Genomic DNA, 21335 nt, shown 5'->3' on the forward strand with positions numbered 1-21335 from the left:
GCCTTTTAAGAGGAATTACCCACATCAGGTTAACTTCATTTGAAGATGCTCACTAAACTTCAGATATTAGATGGACGTGAGATGAGAATATTGGAGTGGATGGGGGTGTAGGCAAGAATGCAATGTCTCTGGAGAAACTAAAGGTCTGCATTATCTTTAAATGTTACTCAGAATTTCACACAAAGCATTTGGTTTCATGAAGCTGTAACAGGGTTAGTAGAAGAGGACGACCTCTCTGGGATAGACAGGTAAAAGTCCCCGAAAGATTGTTTTTGTGGATATTTAATACAAATCCTCAGGTATCTTGTGTAAGAATAAAAGAGTAAGATTTATCCATCCATTTCAGGAGTGTACTCACATTAAACACTTCTGTCATTTCCATTTTTATCTGCCTAACTCTATGTTTAAATGTGTGACTAGTTTACTAACATCCATAAGGTTGTAAAAGGTCGATTCTTATTGCAATTAGTGCAGAGTACAAGCAGCTGTGACCAACCTTCAAACTGGAATACCCTGTCAGCTATTTCTCCTCATAAGAAAATTAAATCCCTGAAATTTGTGAGGCTATATTTACCATCACAGTTTTCACCTGAAAAGGGTTTTTGCATCCAGAAACATAATGTAACCAGGGTAATTTCTAAACGGATTCACCTCTTATCATGCTTACTTCCGACAATGAATTGACGACTGGAATGGTTTGCACTATTTTTTTTTTAAAAACAAATAGATCATAAAGTAGCTAACAGAACTGCTAAAACACAATTTTCCCAAAATCTGAGATATCCAATTATCTTATGAAAAGGAATGACAGAGCATATGCCAATCAGAAAACATTTTAAAAAAATTATACATTCATTGCATTAAATCTCAGAAAGAATGGTCTGATAATAAGGTTGTGGCATGGAAATAGCATATGTTCTTGACCTTGAAGGAACTCAGAGCATCGGCGAACTCTGTAGCATAAGCTGCTTACTAAGCATTTAATAATAGGAGGCACTGTTTCAAGAAGACAACATTCATCAACAAAGATCCCACCATCTGGGCCATGCCATCTTCTTGCAGATACCAGCAGCCAGGAGATACAGGTCTGAAGTCCCATGCCACCAGATTCACAAACAACTACTTCACTTCAACCATTTGGTCTTTGAACCAACCAGCAAAACACTAATCACTAGAATTTAGTAACACTAAGACAACTTGGATCTCTTTGTATTAATATACACCCTTTTCATTTGTTCATATTGTTTTCTTTCTTGTAAAAACTGCTTAATTTTTTCTCTTGTGAATGCTGCTTATATGATACAATATGCCTGTGATGCTACTACAAATAAGTTTTTCGTTGCACCCATATGACAAAAAATAACTTGGATTTGATAGATTCATCGCTTTTACTGGGATTTGCAGTCAGACATTTTGTGAGAAGTATACGGTGCTCAGGAAGTGTTGTCCTTAAAATGCACAGCCAAGCAGACTGAAAAGTTCTGACAGAAAACAAATCTGGAAGTAAAAACATCCAAGTTCGAGGAAGATTTTTCTTACACATTTGCAATGAGAAACTAAATGAAAGGAATGCACATGGATGGAGGTTAAAAGGCGTTATCAATAAATAAACTTTAGCAAGTTTGCTGGTACACATATGGACACCAGAAGGAACTGTTAGTTTCATAGTATTGACAAGCAAATGTAAATTCCTAGCTGTCATCATCCAAATCTCCTTCTGGAGCAACATGTGTACTAATCTCTTTAGAAAATTGTTTGCAACCCTTTTTACTCCTCTCAGTACAGTCCAAATAAAGGAAAGCTCTTCAACTCTGGCAAGTCTTCACAAAATTCACAGTTGTTAATGATCTATCAAGCTCAAGCAGCAATTCACGGTAACCAGCCAGAAACAATTGGAAAAGTAGCCAGTGTGAGTGCACTTCAGTATCTATAGACCATAAGTGAGCAGGAGCAATTGTCTCATTAATAAAAGGCATTGCTAATTAAAGACCAGGATGCCTCCTGGGTAAACAGCTTGGAGATCTGAAGCCCTTTGTTCCAGTTGTAAGAAAGATGCTGGAAGAACATCAAGCTGTGGTGTGGTCACTGGAGATTAAGCTGAAATGATCCACAGATGGAACGCATGTAAAAGAATTTGCAAATAGCTTGCACTGTAGATTGGAGAGTGTGAGAGCGTAATAATCCATGATGCAATGTGTGATAGCTCCAGGAAGATGAACAAAATGGGTCCCAAAAGGTAGCTGAAAATTTCTTAATGTTTGCCACATCTTTTAATTTTTTGGAACATCTATTACTTGCAACAAAATAGTTAGGAGTAAACAACTGAGCTGCTTGAAACCGAACATGATCAGCTCAACCACAAATGTGGAGATTTGGATGGTTCAGAGAACAAAATAGCAACAGAAATGAATAAATTACTGTCAAATTAAAAGGATATGGATGGCTATGAAATATGAGGAGATCAATTCTGACAACCTCTGAGTAAGATGCCTTTCAAAGATGAGCAAGAAGTACATTATTAACAGAAAAGTCGCACAAGACAGATCAAAGTACAATATAGCAGAGTCTCCAAATAAAACCTGTTGTAAATACTACCAGGCTTTCTAAAGAATGTCATCTCCCTTTTCAGTAATGCTGCCTGACTTGCTGAGCATTTCCATTCCAGAAACAGAGAAAACCTACAGCACAATGGAGACCCTTCAGCCCACAAAGCTGTGCCGAGCATGTCCCTCCCTTAGAAAGTACCTAGGGTTACCCATAGACCCCTATTTTTCTAAGCTCCATGTACCTGCCCAGGAGTCTCTTAAAAGACCCTATTGTATCCGCCTCCACCACTGTCGCCGGCAGCCCATTCCATGCACTCACCATTCTCTGTGTAAAAAAAACTCAGCCTTGACATCTCCTTTGTACCTACTTCCAAGCACAGTTGTTTTCTGTTCCTCAAGTTAAAGAAGTTCAAGACTAAGAATCAGTTCCCCTTAAACCACTGGTTTCCAAACTGTTTTGGGTTACTGTCCTCTTAGCTCCCAGACAACATCCCCAGAACTCCCCTCTCCTTTTCCAGACAATACATAAAAATGATAAAGAATTTTGAACACCACAACACCAAATTCTCTGTTAGATGGCAATAGAGGTGGTAGGCAAAAAAAAACTTGTCTTGTCCATATGAATTTATAGTACAGAAAACCTGAAAATAGTTTGAAAACAAATTACAAGGAAGTTCTGATAATCATAGTTACTGAACAAGCTAGTTGTATTAGTAGAGTACTTTAAACTTTGGGAAACCAGGTAACTGGCTACACAGATCCAGAATTCTAATGATCCGGTTGCTAAAATTAATCTTTTCCCCCTCCAGCAATCAGATGGAACTGGTGCTCAGGATTCATGACCTGCCAGGTCCTCTCACTGAACTGCTGATCGTCTCCCAGCAAACCATGACCAAAGCTAACAGACAGAATAAGGAGCAGGGGTTGTAATAAGAGTTGCAGCTTTAGTGTCGCTTTGCATAAAGATAAAGTAACAATGCAAAGTGAGCAGGAGGTTCTGAACACTGGAAATGACAGTGGAAAACAGAGCAGATGTGAAAGGGTAACCACTCTCACTTTCCACCCCAAACATAAGCCAGCACTGACAGTTGTGAACAAAAGAAAATTAAGCTGGAATGTCACACTTTTACAGACTCTCTAGAATGCAAGATTCCCCCCCCCCCCCCGATACAGTTTGAAAATTAATTATTCCCAGCGCTTATTCTAGATTTCCTGTTGCTACTTGATTTTGCTCTAGAATATTTTTTTAATTCAGGAAAATAAACTATATTCACTTAACTGTTTGAGTTCTAGTCTATTTGAACAGGAATGCTGTAAAATGGTCTTTATTTTTGATAAACTATTTCATAGAGATTTTCATACAATCAATTGCTGAAGGGAATGTCTTTAACAAAATGTTTATTTTGAAAAAAGTCACCAGATGACTTTGGGTTACATTGGTATCTGTTCTAAGGATTCTCAGGATCTTAGAATAGAAAGACAAGGAAAAACGTATTCTGATAAGTCCTCAGAATCACTTCTATCCACATGAGTTTTTGTGTTTGTCCGAACTAAAATCATAGAGCACTACAGCACAGAAACAGACAGTTTGGCTCTTCTAACCCATGCAAAACTGGTATTCTGCCTAGTCCCATCAACTCATACCTTGACCATGGCCCTCCATATCATGCCCATCCATGGGCATATCCAAATTTTCTTAAATATTGCAATTAAATCTGCATCCACCACCTCCACTAGCAGCTTGTTCCACACATCATGAACATATCACCCCCTGGTTGAAGAAGCTCCCCTTTAATTTTCCCTTAAACCAGTGGTTTCCAATTTCTTTTGGGTTAATGGCCTCTTAGCTCCCAGACCACATCTCCAGAACTCCCCTGTTCTTTTCCAGACATTACATAAAAATGATAAAGAATTTTGATTTACAATGCAGTGAAAGAAAATAGGAACTGTAAATTCAAAGCAATGACAAGAAATGGCAAAAAATTCAGGTCGATTTAAAGTTACAAATAAAATTATTTCTTTAATTACAGTAAAACAGTTTTCATCAACAATTTTGCAGTGTACATTAGTTGTCCAAGTATTCTCTACTTAATTGCTGTTTCACCACTCAATGAGATGGATGGGCTCGATGCAGTGATATCAGCTTCTTAACATTAGGCTGAATGTCACTCAGGAGTCTCAGATCCCCATACCCAGTAATTTGCAGTTGCTTTCATTGCTTTGAAAGAAGTTGGGTGAGTTCAGCTTTCAGAATCAGAATTTCTATCACCAGCATGTGATGTGAAATTTGTTAACTCAGCAGCAGCAGTTCAATGCAATACATAATATAGAAGAGAAAAAATAATTAATAAAATAAAAATAACAATTTAAAAAAATCAATCAATAATAGTATACAGTACATATATTGAATAGATTAAAAAGCATGCAAAAATCAGAAATACCATATATTTTTTAAAAAGTGCAGTAGTGTCCAAGGGTTCAATGTCCATTTAGGAATCGGATGGCAGAGGAGAAGAAGCTGTTCCTGAATCGCTGAGTGTGTGCCGTCAGCTTCTGTACCTCCTACCTGATGGTAACAATGAGAAAAGGGCATGCCCTGGGTGCTGGAGGTCCTTAATACTATACGTTGCCTTTCTGAGACACCACTCCCTTAAGATGTCCTGGGTACTTTGTAGGCTAGTACCCAAGAAGGAGCTGACTAGATTTACAACCCTCTGCAGCTTTTTTCAGTCCTGTGCAGTAGCTCTCCACCCCAATACCAGACAGTGATATAGTCTGTCAGAATGCTCTCCATGATACATCTATAGAAGTTTTTGAATGTATTGTGTGCTGTGTCTGCGAGGTTGAGTCGGGCGGCGCCCGTGTAAGTCCATAGCGGGGGTATTCCCTTCTGCCGCCTGTGTGGGATGACGAGTCAATCGGGACCCTGAGGACTTGTGAAAACTGTGTGGTGGTTTCTTTCGAACTTATAGTCTTTTAACATCTTTGGACTATTTTTACTGTACCCATGGTCTGTTTTTTTATCAATTATGCTATTGTTTGCACTGTTGTAACTATATGTTGTAAATATGTGGTTTTGTGCACGTCTTGTAGCTTTAGTTTTTTGATTTGTTTGTTTAGTGGGATTGGAGCTCCTTTCCGGGAAACACGCTAAGACGGTAGCGCGGTATTAATACTCAGCATCCTCTCCGGATGCTGGATTGGGGATTGCCAAACGTTATGTGGATTTTCTGGTGTAGTCTGTTTTGTCATGTGTTCTTGTGATATCATTCTGGAGAAACGTTGTCTCATTCTTTTAACTGCATTGCATTTGTGGTTTCTAAATGACAATAAACTGAATCTGAATCTGATGTGCCAAATCTCTTCAAACTCCTAATGAAGTATAGCTGCTGCTGACTTTCCCTCTTTATAACTATATCTATATGTTGGGACCAGGTTAGATCCTCTGAGATCTTGACACCCAGGAACTTGAAATGGCTCACTCTCCACTTCTGATCCCTCTATGAGGATTGGTAAGTGTTCCTTAGTCTTACCCTTCCTGAAGTCCACAATCAGCTCTTTTGTCTTACTGACGTTGAATGCCATGTTGTTGCTGTGACACCACTCCACTAGTTGGCATATCTCACTCCTGTACGCCCTCTCGTCACCACCTGAGATTCTACCAACAATGGTTTTATGGTCATCAAATTTATAGATGGTATTTGAACTGTGCCTAGCCACACAGTCATGTGTATACAGAAAGTAGAGCAGTGGGCTAGGCACACACCCCTGAGGTGCGCCAGTGTTGATTGTCAGTGAGGAGGATTGGTTATCACCAATCCGCAGATTGTGGTCTTCTGGTTAGGAAGTCGCGGATCCATTTGCAGAGGGAGGTACAGAAGCCCAGGTTCTGCAACTTCTCAATCAGGATTGTGGGAATGATGATATTAAACAGCATCCTGACATAGGTGTTTGTGTTGTCCAGGTGGTCTAAAGCCGTGTGGAAAGCCATTCAGATTGCGTCTGTCATTGACCTATTGTGGTGATAGGCAAAATGCAATGGGTCCAGGTCCTTGCTGAGGCAGGAGTTCAGTCTAGTCATACCCAACCTCTCAAAGCATTTCATCACTGTAGATGTGAGTGCTACTGGGCGATTGTCATTTAGGCAGCTCATATTATTCTTCTTAGGCACTGGTATAATTGTTGCCTTTTTGAAACAAGTGGGAACTTCTGCCCGTAGCAGTGAGAGGTTGAAAATGTCCTTGAATGCTCCCGCTAGTTGTTGGCACAGGTTTTCACAGAGCCTTACCAGGAACTCCATCTGGACCTTCCACCATGCGAGGGTTCACTCTCTTTAAAGACAGCCTAACATCGGCCTCTGATGGAGATCACAGGGTCATCAGGTGCAGCAGGGATCTTCACAGCTGTAGTTATATTCTCCGTTTCAAAGTGTGCATCGAAAGCATTGAGTACATCCGGTAGTGAAGCATCGCTGCCATTCATGTTATTGGGTTTCACTGTGCAGAAAGTAATGTCTTGCAGACGCTGCCAGAGTTGCCGTGCATCTGATGTTGCCTCCAACCTCATTCGAAATTGTCTCTTCACCCTTGAAACAACCCTCTGCAAATGATATCTGGTTTTCTGGTACAGGCCTGGGTCACCAGCCTTGAATGTCACAGATCTAGCCTTCAGCAGATGATGTACCTCCTGGTTCATCCACGACTTTTGGTTTGGGAATGTACAGCAAGTCTTTGTAGGCACACACTCATCCACACAGGTTTTAATGAAGTCGGTAACCACTGCAGCATACTCATCCAGGTTCGAAGATGAATCCCTGAATTCAGTCCAGTCCACCGGTTCAAAGCAGTCCTGTAAGTGGTCCTGTGCTTCCCTTGTCCATACCTTCTTGGTCCTCATGACTGGTGCTTCAGTCTTCAGTCTCTGCCTATACTCTGAGAGTAGAAGTACAGCCAGGTGATCAGACTTCCCAAAGTGAAGGTGTGGAATAGCACGGTAACCATTCTTGATGGCGGTGTAATAATGGTCCAGTGTGTTGCTTCCTCTGGTATTGCAAGTGATCTGTTGATGGTAACTGCTTAGTGATTTTTTTCAGACTGCCCTTGTTAAGATCTCTGAAAATGACAGTGAATCTGAATCTGAAAGGCATTAGGGTGTGATGTTTCATGCATGTTGATCCCATTGCTCAGATCATCTAAAGCCTGGTTGACATTGGCCTGAGGTGGAAAGTATACTGCTACCAAAATAACCCCGGAGAATTCCCATGGTAGGCTAAAAGGACGGCTTTCAGAGATTTCTTTCTGTGACCTTTCTTGATATGATTTTTTTGAACCTCGACTTCAGCTCAGTCATTTTGTAGTGAGATCAGTTCTTTCCCCATTTTTCTCTTTCATTCCTCATTACAATAGTGTTCAGGAATGGACTTATTACCCAATCTGGAATTTGGATCAAGAAAAGGTCCTGAAATCTCTCTGACATTGCTTTCTGCAGTGCACCAAGATGGGCACAGTATATTTGAAGATCATCATCTGGTATTCTTTCTTCTTCTTCCAACTCAGAGGGGATCAGGAATTAGAAAAGGTTGCGATGGGCAATGGTGTACTTAAAAGGGGTTAACTTGGACGGAAAGTGGAGATGACTGAACTGACTTAATAAGAATCACATAATTTCCTTAAAATTGAAGATTGATTCATTAAGCTTTACAAATAATTCTGACAAATAAGCAATGTCATGCCTAGTATTCTTGAGTTGATTACTGAATAGAGCATCTGAATCTTCAAAGATCTTTATCACTGTTTCAAAAAGCACATAAAAGCATCTCAGGTATTTTCCTTTTGAGAGCCATCTGACTTCAGTGCATTCAAACTGTTCACCATTCTTAATACAAAACACTTGTAATATTTGGGAATTGAGACCACGGGACTTGATGGGACTGTGATAATAGTATTTAATGATTTGTGTAGCTGAACACCTAGGATTTTTTGCAGCCAGATGTTGCCTCTGAATTCCACAGTGAGTGGTAAGTATGTTCGGTACAGCTTTTTTAAAGAAAATAATAACCCTACAGTGGCATCCTGTCATTGAAGATGCCCCATCTTTTGCACAAGCAAGAACATTGATGAGTGGAATATCATACTCTTTGAAAAATTACTCAACAACCCAAGATATTGATACCCCCTCTGTATCTGTTTCTAGTTCCCAAGCAAATAACAAGTCTTAAACCATGCTTTAATATTTTATGAAATGGGCATAACCAAGAAGCAAAGATTCGCTGCCTGGCAAAGTTGACTCATCCAACTGCACAGCAAATTCTACTGTCCCAAGTATGTTGTACCACGTGTCTTCCACATTCTCAGACATCTCATCTATGCATCTTTGAACAGAGTTGTCGTTGAGTGGAATTGCTTTAATTATTTGCTCTGGTGACTTTTGCAAAACCACACTCAGACTCTCTTACTGCTGGAAGCGTCAGTTTTTCTCCAAACAAATGGGGCTTTCCCTATTTAGCAATGAGCAATCAAGTGTTGTATCAAGCATGCAAACCATCACTATTTTGTTCAGAAGTACAAGCAAACATCTTTTGAAGTGTTTTCCATTTCCGAAGATAAGCCAAGTTCTTGCTTGCTTTATATCAGAGTGTATTCTCTTCAAATGTTCAAGGATTCTAGATGATTTCATTGCCTCATTTGAAAAAAATCTTACAAAACAAACACATTGGGTACTGTTCGTTGCTTTGTGCTGGTATAAATCCATATTTCAGATACTCCAACTATACTGTCTGCATTTCTTTGTTCTGCTTTTGCCAGTTTTGTTAGAGTAACAACCACAATTAATTGCCTACTGCCCAAGTCCAACCTCCAACGCTGTGATCAGTAAAGGGGAAAGTTTAACATCATCATAGCTCAGGCAAAACCTGACACTCTGCCTGAAGGTACATAAAGTGGGGCAGCGATATATTGGTTGGGCCATGGGTTAGAGGAATGAAGTCAAGACCATTTAAAAGGGAAAATTCTGAACTTTACTCCATTGAATGACACTGAGTAACTGTGTTACTGCGTGATTAAGAGCATCATAGTAGCTAGCACTGTGCTACAGTAGTGAATGACAATAATCATAGACAACTTCTTCAGTCCAGATTTCTCATGACATGCCAGATACAGAAGTATCACATTGCTCTTTCAACAATTTTAATGTGCTTCAAGCAATTGGCCAACAGAACAGTGGATTAGCTACAGATGAAGTAATTACATGATCATTGTAATCACTTATGAGACACTGACGATCAAATGCTTATAGTAAGTAATCATTAAGCCTGTAATCTCTCAGCTGCTCCCCTTGCCCACTTTATCTTTATTGCCCCCTTAGAAACTCCTATCATCCCCAGGGAGGCAATGTCACCCACTTTGGGAGCTATTGCCTTAAATATTTCACCTTTCATTTTAAAAACTATGACCTCTAGATCTAGAAAAGTGGAAAAAGCCTGCTTGCATTTACCCTATCCATACCCATCAATTTTATAAACGTCTATCAAATCTTTCCTCATTCTCCTATTCAATCTTTCTCTTTCCTATTCAATCTTGAGGATCGAGCTCATCAAGTCCCTGCGTCTGTTAAGCTTGTACTGCTTAAATTAAAAGGGCAATAACTTAATACCCGGAATCATTACCAACTCTGATAGGAAGCCTTTGACTTCCTGCTGTCTTTTAGGTACAGAAAGAAATTTGCATTTCAATTGTATAGGCCAGGTATAGGCTGTCAAGTCATACACATGGCCAGAGAAGACACACATTATCAGCAGCCACTTTAGATACTGGTCACCAAAGGAAAATCTTTCACACAAATTTTCCACTGATTAACAAAATGGTAATTAAAAAAAATTTACATTATCATTTAAAGCATTAACATACAAATCGCAGATTGCTGGGACGTGACCAACAGACAAATAAAATTCACAATGCTCAGACATAGTACAAGTTTATCACTGAAAATTTACCATTCTAAATTTAACACTCCCTAGTGTTGTAACAAATCATTGGTAATGCACATAAAAATATTAAATTAGTACAGTTGCATTAAGAAACATCTTTTTTCAAAAATGTCTCAAGAAAGTTACACCTAGTCTTAAAGAAAACAAATGTTTGTAAGCATACACCAAATCAACCAAAAACCATCAACTCATCTTGAAACTTTTTAACACTGTTTCCAGTGGGAGAAACTGAAATCTGTTTCCAGCAGATTTCAGTTCTGATCTTCATCTCGACTGAACATTTGACAGGCTGCAGTGCTGTTGCTGAACTGATACAAGCCCCCAATCCCATTTTCCACCAGTGAATAAAGCAGTCTGATAGGCCCCACTGCAACATGCGCACCTATGTTCTGTTGAAAAGCTATAATGAATTAAATTGTCAATAAATTCTATTGAAGCAGCTTCATCTAAGATTAGACATGATGCAACAAAAAGGTAGTTAATTACTACCCTGAGGCTAGCCAACAAAGTTCACTACTTAGCCGCCTCCTGCAGTTGAATAACTTCAACTGGTTCTTAGCCAAGCACGTATTAAAGATTAGCAAAATTAAGTTTCTTCCTACAGAATGGTTCCAAGTTTTTAAGTGGTTTTAAGGACTGTAATTAAATATAGACATCCATAAATTGATTTGTCTATAATGCAGAAAATACACAAAAACATTTGATATGGTTGCCATATTTCCACAATATCCTGATAAATGGCATCAAAAGCACCTAACACCGATAAGAAATAACAATTACTAAAGGTGGAGAGAGTAAAGAAGCTAGGTCTGCTATTTGTAGAAAAGAATGTGTATATGCATGTGAAACTTATGAATTTCGTAATATGGGACTTCATTTATTAAGTAGGTGTCTTGTTTCAAAAATATATAATTAGATTAACTTTTAATTTTTCCTGTTTGAAGATATAATTGTCATACGTTGTTCTCAGGAATTATAAACTTCATTATAAAGGCTAGAATTTATAACAATGCTGTAATCCTGGAAACTGAATTATTGACTGGCATTCAAAAAAGACTCAATGTATGTTGCAAGACAGCTTCCAAGACCTGTGGCACTTGGAAGCAGCATTATATCTGGCTCCACTTAAATGCTGTATGGCTGGAGTCCATTCGGTAATGGTAGCTCAGAAATGAACAGGGTCTCTGACTCCATCTAGGATGACAGGGTAGTGAGGGATGACTGCAAAGGAGCAATATGTGTGCTGCAGATATCACCAACTTTCTGGCAGCTCCTTTCTCACCAGTGAAGAGATATGTTCAGTACTAATGTATAAAGTTCGGCTCTAGTATCAGGGTCTGAATTTTTCATTTTCTCTCTTGCTCAGAATTATCCAGCGACCCTTGGGTTACGTTTCCTGTATTGCTCGTCCTACTTGGGTGCAACATTTGTGGATGACTGAGTGACATGTGGCCTCAAACCACCACTAAAAATGCTGCAGGCCAAAAATATTACTATTTTACTTGGGAAATTGCTAACAAAAGTAAGCCATCAATATGTACAAAGAACATTTACGTAGCTTCCACCAGTGCCAACGGTATCTGCATAACACAGGGTTCAGTGAGCTGCCATTGCCAGGCTCCACTTGGAGTTTGGCAAGGGTGACACGGGTTTGTCAAACCACACAGCAAAACAAGTTACAAAGTAGCAGACTGTGAGGTATGGCCCACTGTTACACAGCCATTTATACCTTTAAGAAAGCCAAAGCCAACTGTACCTTAAATATTGGGAACAAATATGTAAAATTCCATTGAGATTATTTTAAAAATAGCGCATTTATACATACAATCCATCCTACCTTGGTTAACATCCAAAAAAAATTCAATTTGGCCTGCAAGTGTTTTTTTCACCATTCCAATATTTTTTTTTAAAAATTGCAAGAATTTCAAGCAAGGCAGAGCCTGTCAATTTTACTTTCATCTTGAAAAAGGATCCTGTTTTGTAATTATCTACCTGCTAAGACCTGGTCAAATACTCACCTGTAAATGACATGTCAGTTGAGATAAGGAGCTGAGACGAGTTATTTTTAAAAAGAAAATTTACAAGAACCAAATCAGAGCTGATCATCTATAATGCTTGGAAAAGAAGGGCTACAACTGGGGCCTTTTGACCAATATACAAACTGCAAAAGCAAAATGCTGGAAGTCATGCAGCATGTGTGGCGGCAATCCTTTAGGTCAAGACTGCATCAGGACTGGACTGGATTCATCACAAATTACATTTGTCACAGTGTTTGCAGCAATGCACTTTTAATGATGTTCTACGATGACTGGAATGAAAACAAGTTACCTGGAGAATACCGCATCACTGATAGTTGCTCATTTCCATCTGTGTGTATTGAAACTAGGTCTTTTGTCTCAGCATCTAGAACAAACCACCTATCACACAAAAGAAAACTGAGTTAAAAACAAAAGTTTTTACTCCAGGTAGATCACTTACAATCATCACATCTATTTTCAGTTTTTGAGTTTTGTTTTTATTTCAATTTGGTAACTCTCGAAAGCATTTTCTTATTAATGCAATTTTCTCCTAGATTTAGTGATACTGTGCTAAAGTTCATTAGCATTATATAGGCTTAGTCTAAAGGAGTAGAAAAAAGTGTAACTTTAATTGTAAATATAAGTTGTTTTAAGCATTCAATGCACATTTCAGTACAATGGCAAAAGTGCTTTATAATGAGTGATTCACCAAATAGGATAGGGCTGTGAAAGCCTATTTCTGACATTTTTTACTTTCTCAGTGCAATCAGTGAGATGGCCTGCATTAATGTCACAGATTTGAGTGCTTTTCTTGGCTTTCATTGTGAAACTCGCAATCTTTATTTGAAAAAGAAAGAATAAAAGTAGTGCCTGAAAACTGCATGCCTAGAAACATTTCCCAATAGTTTGCAAGACTGCTCTGGGCAAACATCTATGTGGTAGCAGTTTCTACCTCAAAACTACTGCACTGAGGTGAAAATTGAAGGCACTCCAACTCATAGGAGAGGAAAGAGTATTCAGGCAGTTTACCCAGACCTTGATCACTACTTTAAAAAATGCAGCATTAATAGGGAGTTGGTGTGAACCACTTCTATGTAGAGAAGTGAGAGTGGTGATAGGGTTCAGAAGTAGAGGTGGAAGACCATATTGGTTGTAAGGGATTCAACACGTCAAATACTCATAAATCAACTTTTGCATGAGGGGTTGTGATTGTGAAATAATACATTGCCTACTCACTGCCACCAAGAAACAGTTTGAAACTACTGTGGAGAGATGACCTAAATAGTAGGGTTCTTGTTTGGAGACTATTAGGAGCTAAGAGGAGCTAACAGTACAAGTTCTATTTCTAACAGAAAGAGGAAGAAAGGCAGAGTAATAGTTAGGCACCTTGGAAACATCAAAAAATTAAACGCCACAAATGCAGCGTCTCTAAAGGAATAAATTAAAGAAGTGGCATTTAACATGAAAGTGTTAATGAAATGCAGCCGCAAAATATTCAGGACCCAGGAACTACAAGTACAATGGGAGAGAGGATGAGGAGTCATCTGAGTGGTGACACCATTTCAACTATAAGAGGGATTACATTAAAAGAAAAGCAAGCAATGGCGAGCTTTATGAGAAGAATTTTTAGAAAATAGAAAACGTTTCAAGAAGTCTGAATAAGCCCTAAAATGCAGAGATTGCACACATAAGCAACAAAGACAATGTGGATTTAATAGGAGATTTTAATTTTTATAGAAATAGGAAAACTATACTGTTGTAAAATGTATTGAATCTTGTGTGTATTTAAGGTGAATTTCTGCAACTCATCCCACAACTGATAATAACCATGTTAGGTTCAATCAGATAATTTAGAACAGAGCATACATGTATATCTTTTTAGCAAACACAATTGGCTGTATATCAATAATTAATGCCAGTGGCTTTGAATGGGACACTTCATTAAAACCAGCCTTCCCAGATGTCATGTCAGAAATGGCAACATTCGCTGATGAATGAACAACATTTCCATTCATAATTCCTTAGATAATGAAACAAGCTGTGCCCAATTTAGCTCAACTTGGTGCAGCTCGGGATAATATGGAAAATAACATCTGCACCACCCCATTTCAAGCAAACAGAAAGTTTAACCATTTTCCCTTGATGTTCAATGGCAGCACCATTGCTGAAAACTTCACCAATAATATCTCATGGAGAGGTGGGCTGGAGGTCACAATTAACCATAAACTCAACTGCACTGGTTAAATAATGTAGCTACATGAACAGATCAAAGGTTGGGAAATATGTAACAGGAGACTTGGTCTAACGATTGACACTACATCCATTGCCAAAAAAGAGTAACACACTATTTCACAAATGGTGACAGAGATCCACTGAGACAGATCATTAAAATGTTACGAACCAGAGTAGAAGGTTGACCTCACCCATCACCACATAACCCTCTGCATCCAACACATAATTCTCCATAACTTCTACCACCTTCAACAGGATCCTACCACTACACACATCCTCCCACCCCACCACTCTCCTCTGTCCACAAGACCACAAGAATCACTATCTACGTGACTCCTTTGTCTACTCATCATTCTCCACTGATCCCCCTCCTGGTACTTGACCCTGTAGGCAGGTCAAGTGCTGCACCTGCTCCTTTGCCACTACTTAAAGGCCTGAAACAGAGCCTCCAGGCGAAGTAACATTTCACCTGCAAGTCTGTCAGGGTCAGCTTCTGTATCAAGTGTTCGCTGTATAGCCTCCTCTACATCTACATTTCCCAGTGGCCACCCATTTTAATCCTATTTACCATTCCTATTCTGACATGTCGGTCCATGACCTCCTTTACTGCCATGATGGGGCCTTTCTCAAGTTGCAGGAGCAATACCTCACAAAATCTGCAGATGCTGGAAACCCAAGCAACACACACAACGTACTGGAGGAACTCAGCAGGTCAGGCAGTTTTTTATGGAAAGAAGTACAGTCGACGGTTCAGGCTGAGATCCTTTGGCAGGACTGTCTTTGCAATGTCTCACATTTTGTCTAGATCAGCGATTTTTCTATTCTCCAGTAATTTATCCCCTCCCTTCTCTCCATTTCAGTTCCCCTCATAGCTCCCCCTTATCCTTTCCCCCTCACCTTCCCTTCAACTCCCTCTGATGCCCCTTCTACTTCACTTTGTTTGATTGTCCACTCTCATCTCCTATCAGATCTATTCTTCTTCCTTTCTCACCAATAACCTTCCAGCTTTTCACTTCATCCACCCTCCTTTTCCTTCAGTTAGTCTCACCTATCATCTGCCAGTCTGTACTCCTTCCCCTCCCCCAGCTTCTTATTCTGGCATCTGCCCCCTTCCTTTCCAGTCTTGAGGAAGAATCTTCGGTTGAAACATTGATTATTTATTCCATTCCATAGATGCTGTCTGACTTTGAGTTCCTCCTGCATTTTGTATGTGTTTCTCTTGACTTTAAACTCTGCATGTTTAAAAGGACAAATTAGTAATTACTAAATAGAAGCATAATAAACATTTCCTATGCTTCAAATTAATATCCAACAACCATTCAATTTTTCTGACTTGGTTTTCTTCAACTACTCCTTTCCAAGAAACCTTCTGAAATTTTTACGAAAATAAATCAAGACACAGAATGAAGAGTGATTGAGTCCACAGATATTGCAAACATTCTTGCAATGTCTGGCAGGACATTAGTTATGTTAGGAATGCAATTCTTCAGAGTCCTTTCAGAAAGATCAAAGTAAAATATATTCTAAACAGACGACATCTGGACCAATAGATCTTTCATATTATAAACATTACAAATCAGAGCTGCATTAAAAGTCCTGTGAATGGTTTTCCTTACAGTATCATGCACAAGGTAAAGTACTAAATCACAGTGAATTTGGTGTAAAGTGCTCAGAAAAGATATGAAAGCATTAGCATTTACTTTTTAATCCAAAAGCAAGATATTGCAGATTTTGGAAAAATGAACTAAGACCAGAAATACTCTGTCTGTCAGGCAGCAGTTTTGGAAAGAAGAAGGCCAGTGACATTTCACAGGGACTAACACTTTCAGGTGCTGCACCACTTGTTGATTATCTCTATTTCCCGCTTTAGTTAAAACAGTCCAACTAACATTTATTATCAGAGTACATACGTGTCACCACATTCAAACCTGGGATTCTTTAACAGTTATTTCTTACCTTGTTTGTATGACCTGCAATTTTGCAGTGTGAACTGAAGTTGTGAAGGTGCAGGGCAGTTGTAATGTGGCGGCAGGGCCTAGGTCTGAGTGCAGGGAATGAGCTAGTGTTTGACCATTGCTGGAGCGGACTGTGAGGCAATCAATGAGGCAGAAGCAAGGCAAGGTAGGTGCAGTGAAGGTGTTAGGGCCCAAGATTGAGGTAAGACACAAGGTTTGACTGATTTAAGCACTGGGCTGAATTGGAAAGGTCAGGCACGGACCGAATTGTGGCAGCAGGGCCCAGGTTCGAGAGCGTATCAGAGCGGTAGGGACCAGGTCTGAGAGTAAGGGGAAACCTAAGGTTTGGATGATTTAAACACCAGGCCAGACTGAAAAGATTCAGCTCACTGCTCTACGAGGTTTACACTTCTCTGCACTGAACAGAGGCTGTGGCCTGCAACTAATGGGCTCCTGAAGTGATGGCTGGTTTTGTGGTTCTGGACTCACTTATGCGAACTTCAGTTCTGAATGTTATTTGCTTATTTTTATTGTTTGCATGATTTGTTTTTCTCCCCTCTGCACGCTGGGTGTTTGACGGTCGTCTTTTTCTAATGGGTTTTATTAGGTTTCTTTGTTTTGTGGCTGCCTGAAAGGAGACCAATCTCAAGGGTGCTTTTAGTATACATACTGCGATAATAAATGTACTTTGAACCGTAACTTGTCACTGTAAGAGGTGCTTCAAATGATAAATTCCCACTTATCAAGTGATTTTTTGAAATATTTCTAAATTAGTACTTTGCTTAAAGTTTCAGTTTGTCCAATAGATTTCAACCACCTACACAATAACCTTCACTGCCTAAAGAGTTTTGAAAATGTAATTTTGTTTTCCACTAACTCAAAAACTTCAGAAAATGTCATACCTTTATTCAATAAACTGTTTATTATGCTGATACCATTTAATCTATAGTCAAGATCATAAATGCCAAATCTCAAACTCCATAAATAAGCTGTATTAATGAGCTTGAAGCACCCTGTAACTTCCTGACTGCCAAAACAAAAAAAAACTAGAATTTCCATTTCCCATTTTATTTACCCAATCAACATTATCCTAGTAGTTATCCTTGTGAAACAACTGACCCATCTTTCCTCTTCTGGTGGAGTAGTACAAGTAAGTAAAAAAAAACTAAGAACAGATAACTTCCCAAGTACTGTCAGATGACAGTACTAATGATAAAGTGAAAATTTGTTCTGTTGTCAAAAAGCTTTCACATCCATCAGCTTCACCCATTCTACCATTCACCTGTGCACTAGGGGCAATTGTCAGTAGCTGTGGGAGGGAGCAGAGCACCCGGGTTAAAACCTACAAGATCATAGGGAGAATATGCAAACTCCATATGGTAAAAGGACTCTTACAGTACATCATTCATTGCAACTTCCACCACCTTCAATGGGACCCTATCACCAAACACATCTTTACCTTGTCCCCAGTCTCCACTTTCCGTAGTGGTCACTCTCTCCCTGATTCCATTGTCCATTCGTACCTCCCGCCCACCCCACAATCTCCTTATCCTTGCAAGTGAAAGAAGTGCTAACCCTGCCCATTCACCTTGTTCCCCTCCTCCATTCAGAGCCCAACCATTCCTTCCAGGTGAGGCAACATTTCACCTGCAAGTCTGTCAGGGTCATCTGCTGTATCCATACTCCCAATGCAACTTCCTGTACATCAGCGAGACCCAACATAGATTGGGGGACTGCTTTGATGAACACCTTAGCTCCATCCACAACAAGCTGGACTTCCCAGTGGCCAACCATTTTAATTCCAATATCCATTTCCATTCTAACATGTTGGTTCATCATACGAATTGCCATGATAAGACCACTCTCGGGTTGAAGGAACAACACCTTTTATTCCATATGGGTAACCTCCAAAGTGATGGCATGAGCATTGACTTCTCTAACTTCTGGTAGTTTTTCCTCTTCTCCCTTTCCCTCTTCTGGCTACCTTCTTACTCTTTTGTTCTATTCACCTGTCTGTTACCTCCCAGTGGTGCCACTCCTCTTTACCCTTCCTTCCATGGTCCATTCTCCTCTTCCGTTTTTAGCCCTCTTCCTCATTAGTCCTTTACATTTTCCATCTATCATCACCCCACCTCTCCCTGCTTCTCACTTCATTTGCTTAGCTTCCCCTCCTCTCTCCTTATTCTGCCTCCGTCTCCCTTCCTTTCCAGTTCCAGTGAAGGGTCTCAGCCCAAAACGTCAACACTTTTTTCCTGACCCGAGTTCCTCCAACATTTTGTATGTGTTCTCTGTGTCTCCAGTATCCGCAGAATCTCTCGTGTGTGTGTGTTAGACTCTTATATAACCATATAACAATTACAGCACGGAAACAGGCCCTCTCATCCGTGCTGAACGCTTACACTCACCTAGTCCCACTAGCCCGCACCCAGCCCATAACCCTCCATTCCTTTCCTGTCCATATACCTATCCAATTTTACTTTAAGTAAATATAGTATATATAAATACTAATAAATATAAGATATATAAATATATCTTATAGTTCTTTAATAGTGAAATTCTGAGACTTTTACTCAGTTGCAATTAATGAATGACTCTGTATTTTGAAACCAGTGTTGTATATAATTTGAGGAAACTTGCAGGTGCTAGTGTTTCCCAAGATCATGCTTTTAATAGATATAAAATGTCATTGGTTTGGAACATATGGTGGAGAAAAATATAGGTAGTTTCTATAATGCTTTCTGCAGATAATGTAAATATTGTATGCAATGATGAAATCAGTCAATGAAAGACTGATGAAAGACAGAATATTGAAATGGAATCCTTTGCCTTGGATAATGCTGAGTTAGAAGTGTAATTTGTTGTAACTGGTGAGAGAGCCTGTCTGAGACACTGAAGTGTTGGATTATGTAGGTTTTGATGGACTCTAGATCAAGGTCTACTTTGGGGTGGGGAGGGGTTGCTATTGTTTGCATGGTGGGGGTATGTTTATGTTTCTGCTGGTGCAAGTGAGGGGATGGTTGATGCTTCTGCTGCTTGTGTGTGGAAGGGAGGTAGGAGTCTTGGGGCTCTGATGTTTCTATCATTCATTTTTTGGGGGGTTCTTTCATATGTCTGTGAAGAGTAAGAATTTCACGTTGTCTACTGTTTACATTCTCTTGATATTAAATTGAACCATTGAACTTAAACAATTATTCTATCCCTTGTTCAAGTTCCTTAGTATACTAAAGATATTAGAAAGGTATCTTTTCATCATTAATTGGATGTGTCTGTCATTTATAGCATGCCACAGAATGCCCTTGATATCTAGTCAAGGTATTTCTTAATGCAATAAGGTGTAGAGTTCAAGATTTGACTGAAAATGAATGTGGGAATTGTGATCTCATTTCAAGACGTACAGTATGATTTATGAATTGGAGCGGAACCTGGAGAATATGATGTTTATTTGCAGCAATTGCTGTTCTGGATAGTAGAGGTCATACATTTGAATCAGCAAGTAAGTGCAGGTGTTATCCATAGCAATCATAATGCAGCAGGAAGAATGTTTGAAATAAGGAATAGTGAATGTCAATGAGTCACTTGGACAGAGCACCCTATGTTGAGTGGCTTTCTGATTAATGGGCAAACCCTCTCTGCAGGTTCCCCACTGCTACCTCAATATGTTGAAAGTAAAGCATTCAGAAATGGTGATGTGATTGAATGTGGAGGGGTAATGGCTAGAATGTATTGTCAGAGAGCATTCACTTGGCACATCAATCCAAAGCTGAATATTCTTTGTCATGCTGTAATTGTTTTGTTATCTGATGAGTTATAGATGGAACTGAACATTATAAAATGATCACTAATATTGCCATTTCTAAAATGGAGGGAGGTCATTGATGAAGGTCTTTGTTTGTTGGAACAAAAGTGCTGTACTTTGGATCTGCTATTTGAAGTATAGTTCTCATAATTAGACACAGTACTCTACTCACGGCCAAATCAGTATTCAATGAAAAGTCCATAATGACTTCCTTGCTCCTGTATTTTATATCTCCATTTATGAAGACCAAGGCAGTATATACTTGTGTGTCAACCCACTTTTCAATCTTCTCTCCACATTCAACAAATTATAAGCATTTATCTTTAAATACAGTTTTAACCAGAGAGTTTTTGTTTTGATTCCCTTTGGATCTTGACGGGTGAAAACTCTGCTCTTTACCTCTTTTGTCAATTTTGGACCTGGGCTAAAACAAAGTATTTTTTATAGAACCCAATCTAAGCAATATTGAGTAGTTCAATGGTGTAAGAGTCATTAGACAGGTGTTTTTAAAGTGCTGATAATTGGGAAGAGGTTGTAATGTTTCAGGAAAGCAGTTCACTATCATCCTCTCAATGGCAATAAGGGATAAATAATAAAATTCTCTTTGGATCTTTTATAAAATGATGTTTTTTTTTACGTATGGCTTACATGTATTTCTTATACATGGTAAAAGTCCGTTTTTGGTTTATTTCTGAGTTTGTTTTTTTTCAAGTTATTATTCTGTTAGTTTTGAAAGTAATTCAGTAGGGTTTTCTTTTAAGTTCGTATACACTTTTTAATATTTTTAACGTTTAAATATTAAGA

At 39.1% G+C, this 21335-nt stretch overlaps 1 protein-coding gene across 3 annotated transcripts in view; it reads right to left on the reverse strand.

Moving 5' to 3' along the window:
* LOC132402779 (echinoderm microtubule-associated protein-like 4) overlaps window positions 1–21335 on the reverse strand; it is a 236529-nt gene that overhangs the window by 32544 nt on the left and 182650 nt on the right. For all 3 annotated transcript variants that reach the window (XM_059985765.1, XM_059985767.1, XM_059985766.1), the window contains one exon: window positions 12859–12947. In XM_059985765.1, the coding sequence (XP_059841748.1) occupies window positions 12859–12947 (89 nt within the window). The remainder of the gene's footprint in view (window positions 1–12858; window positions 12948–21335) is intronic.

Source organism: Hypanus sabinus, chromosome 12 (genome assembly GCF_030144855.1).
Source record: "Hypanus sabinus isolate sHypSab1 chromosome 12, sHypSab1.hap1, whole genome shotgun sequence".
Lineage (NCBI taxonomy): Eukaryota > Metazoa > Chordata > Chondrichthyes > Myliobatiformes > Dasyatidae > Hypanus > Hypanus sabinus.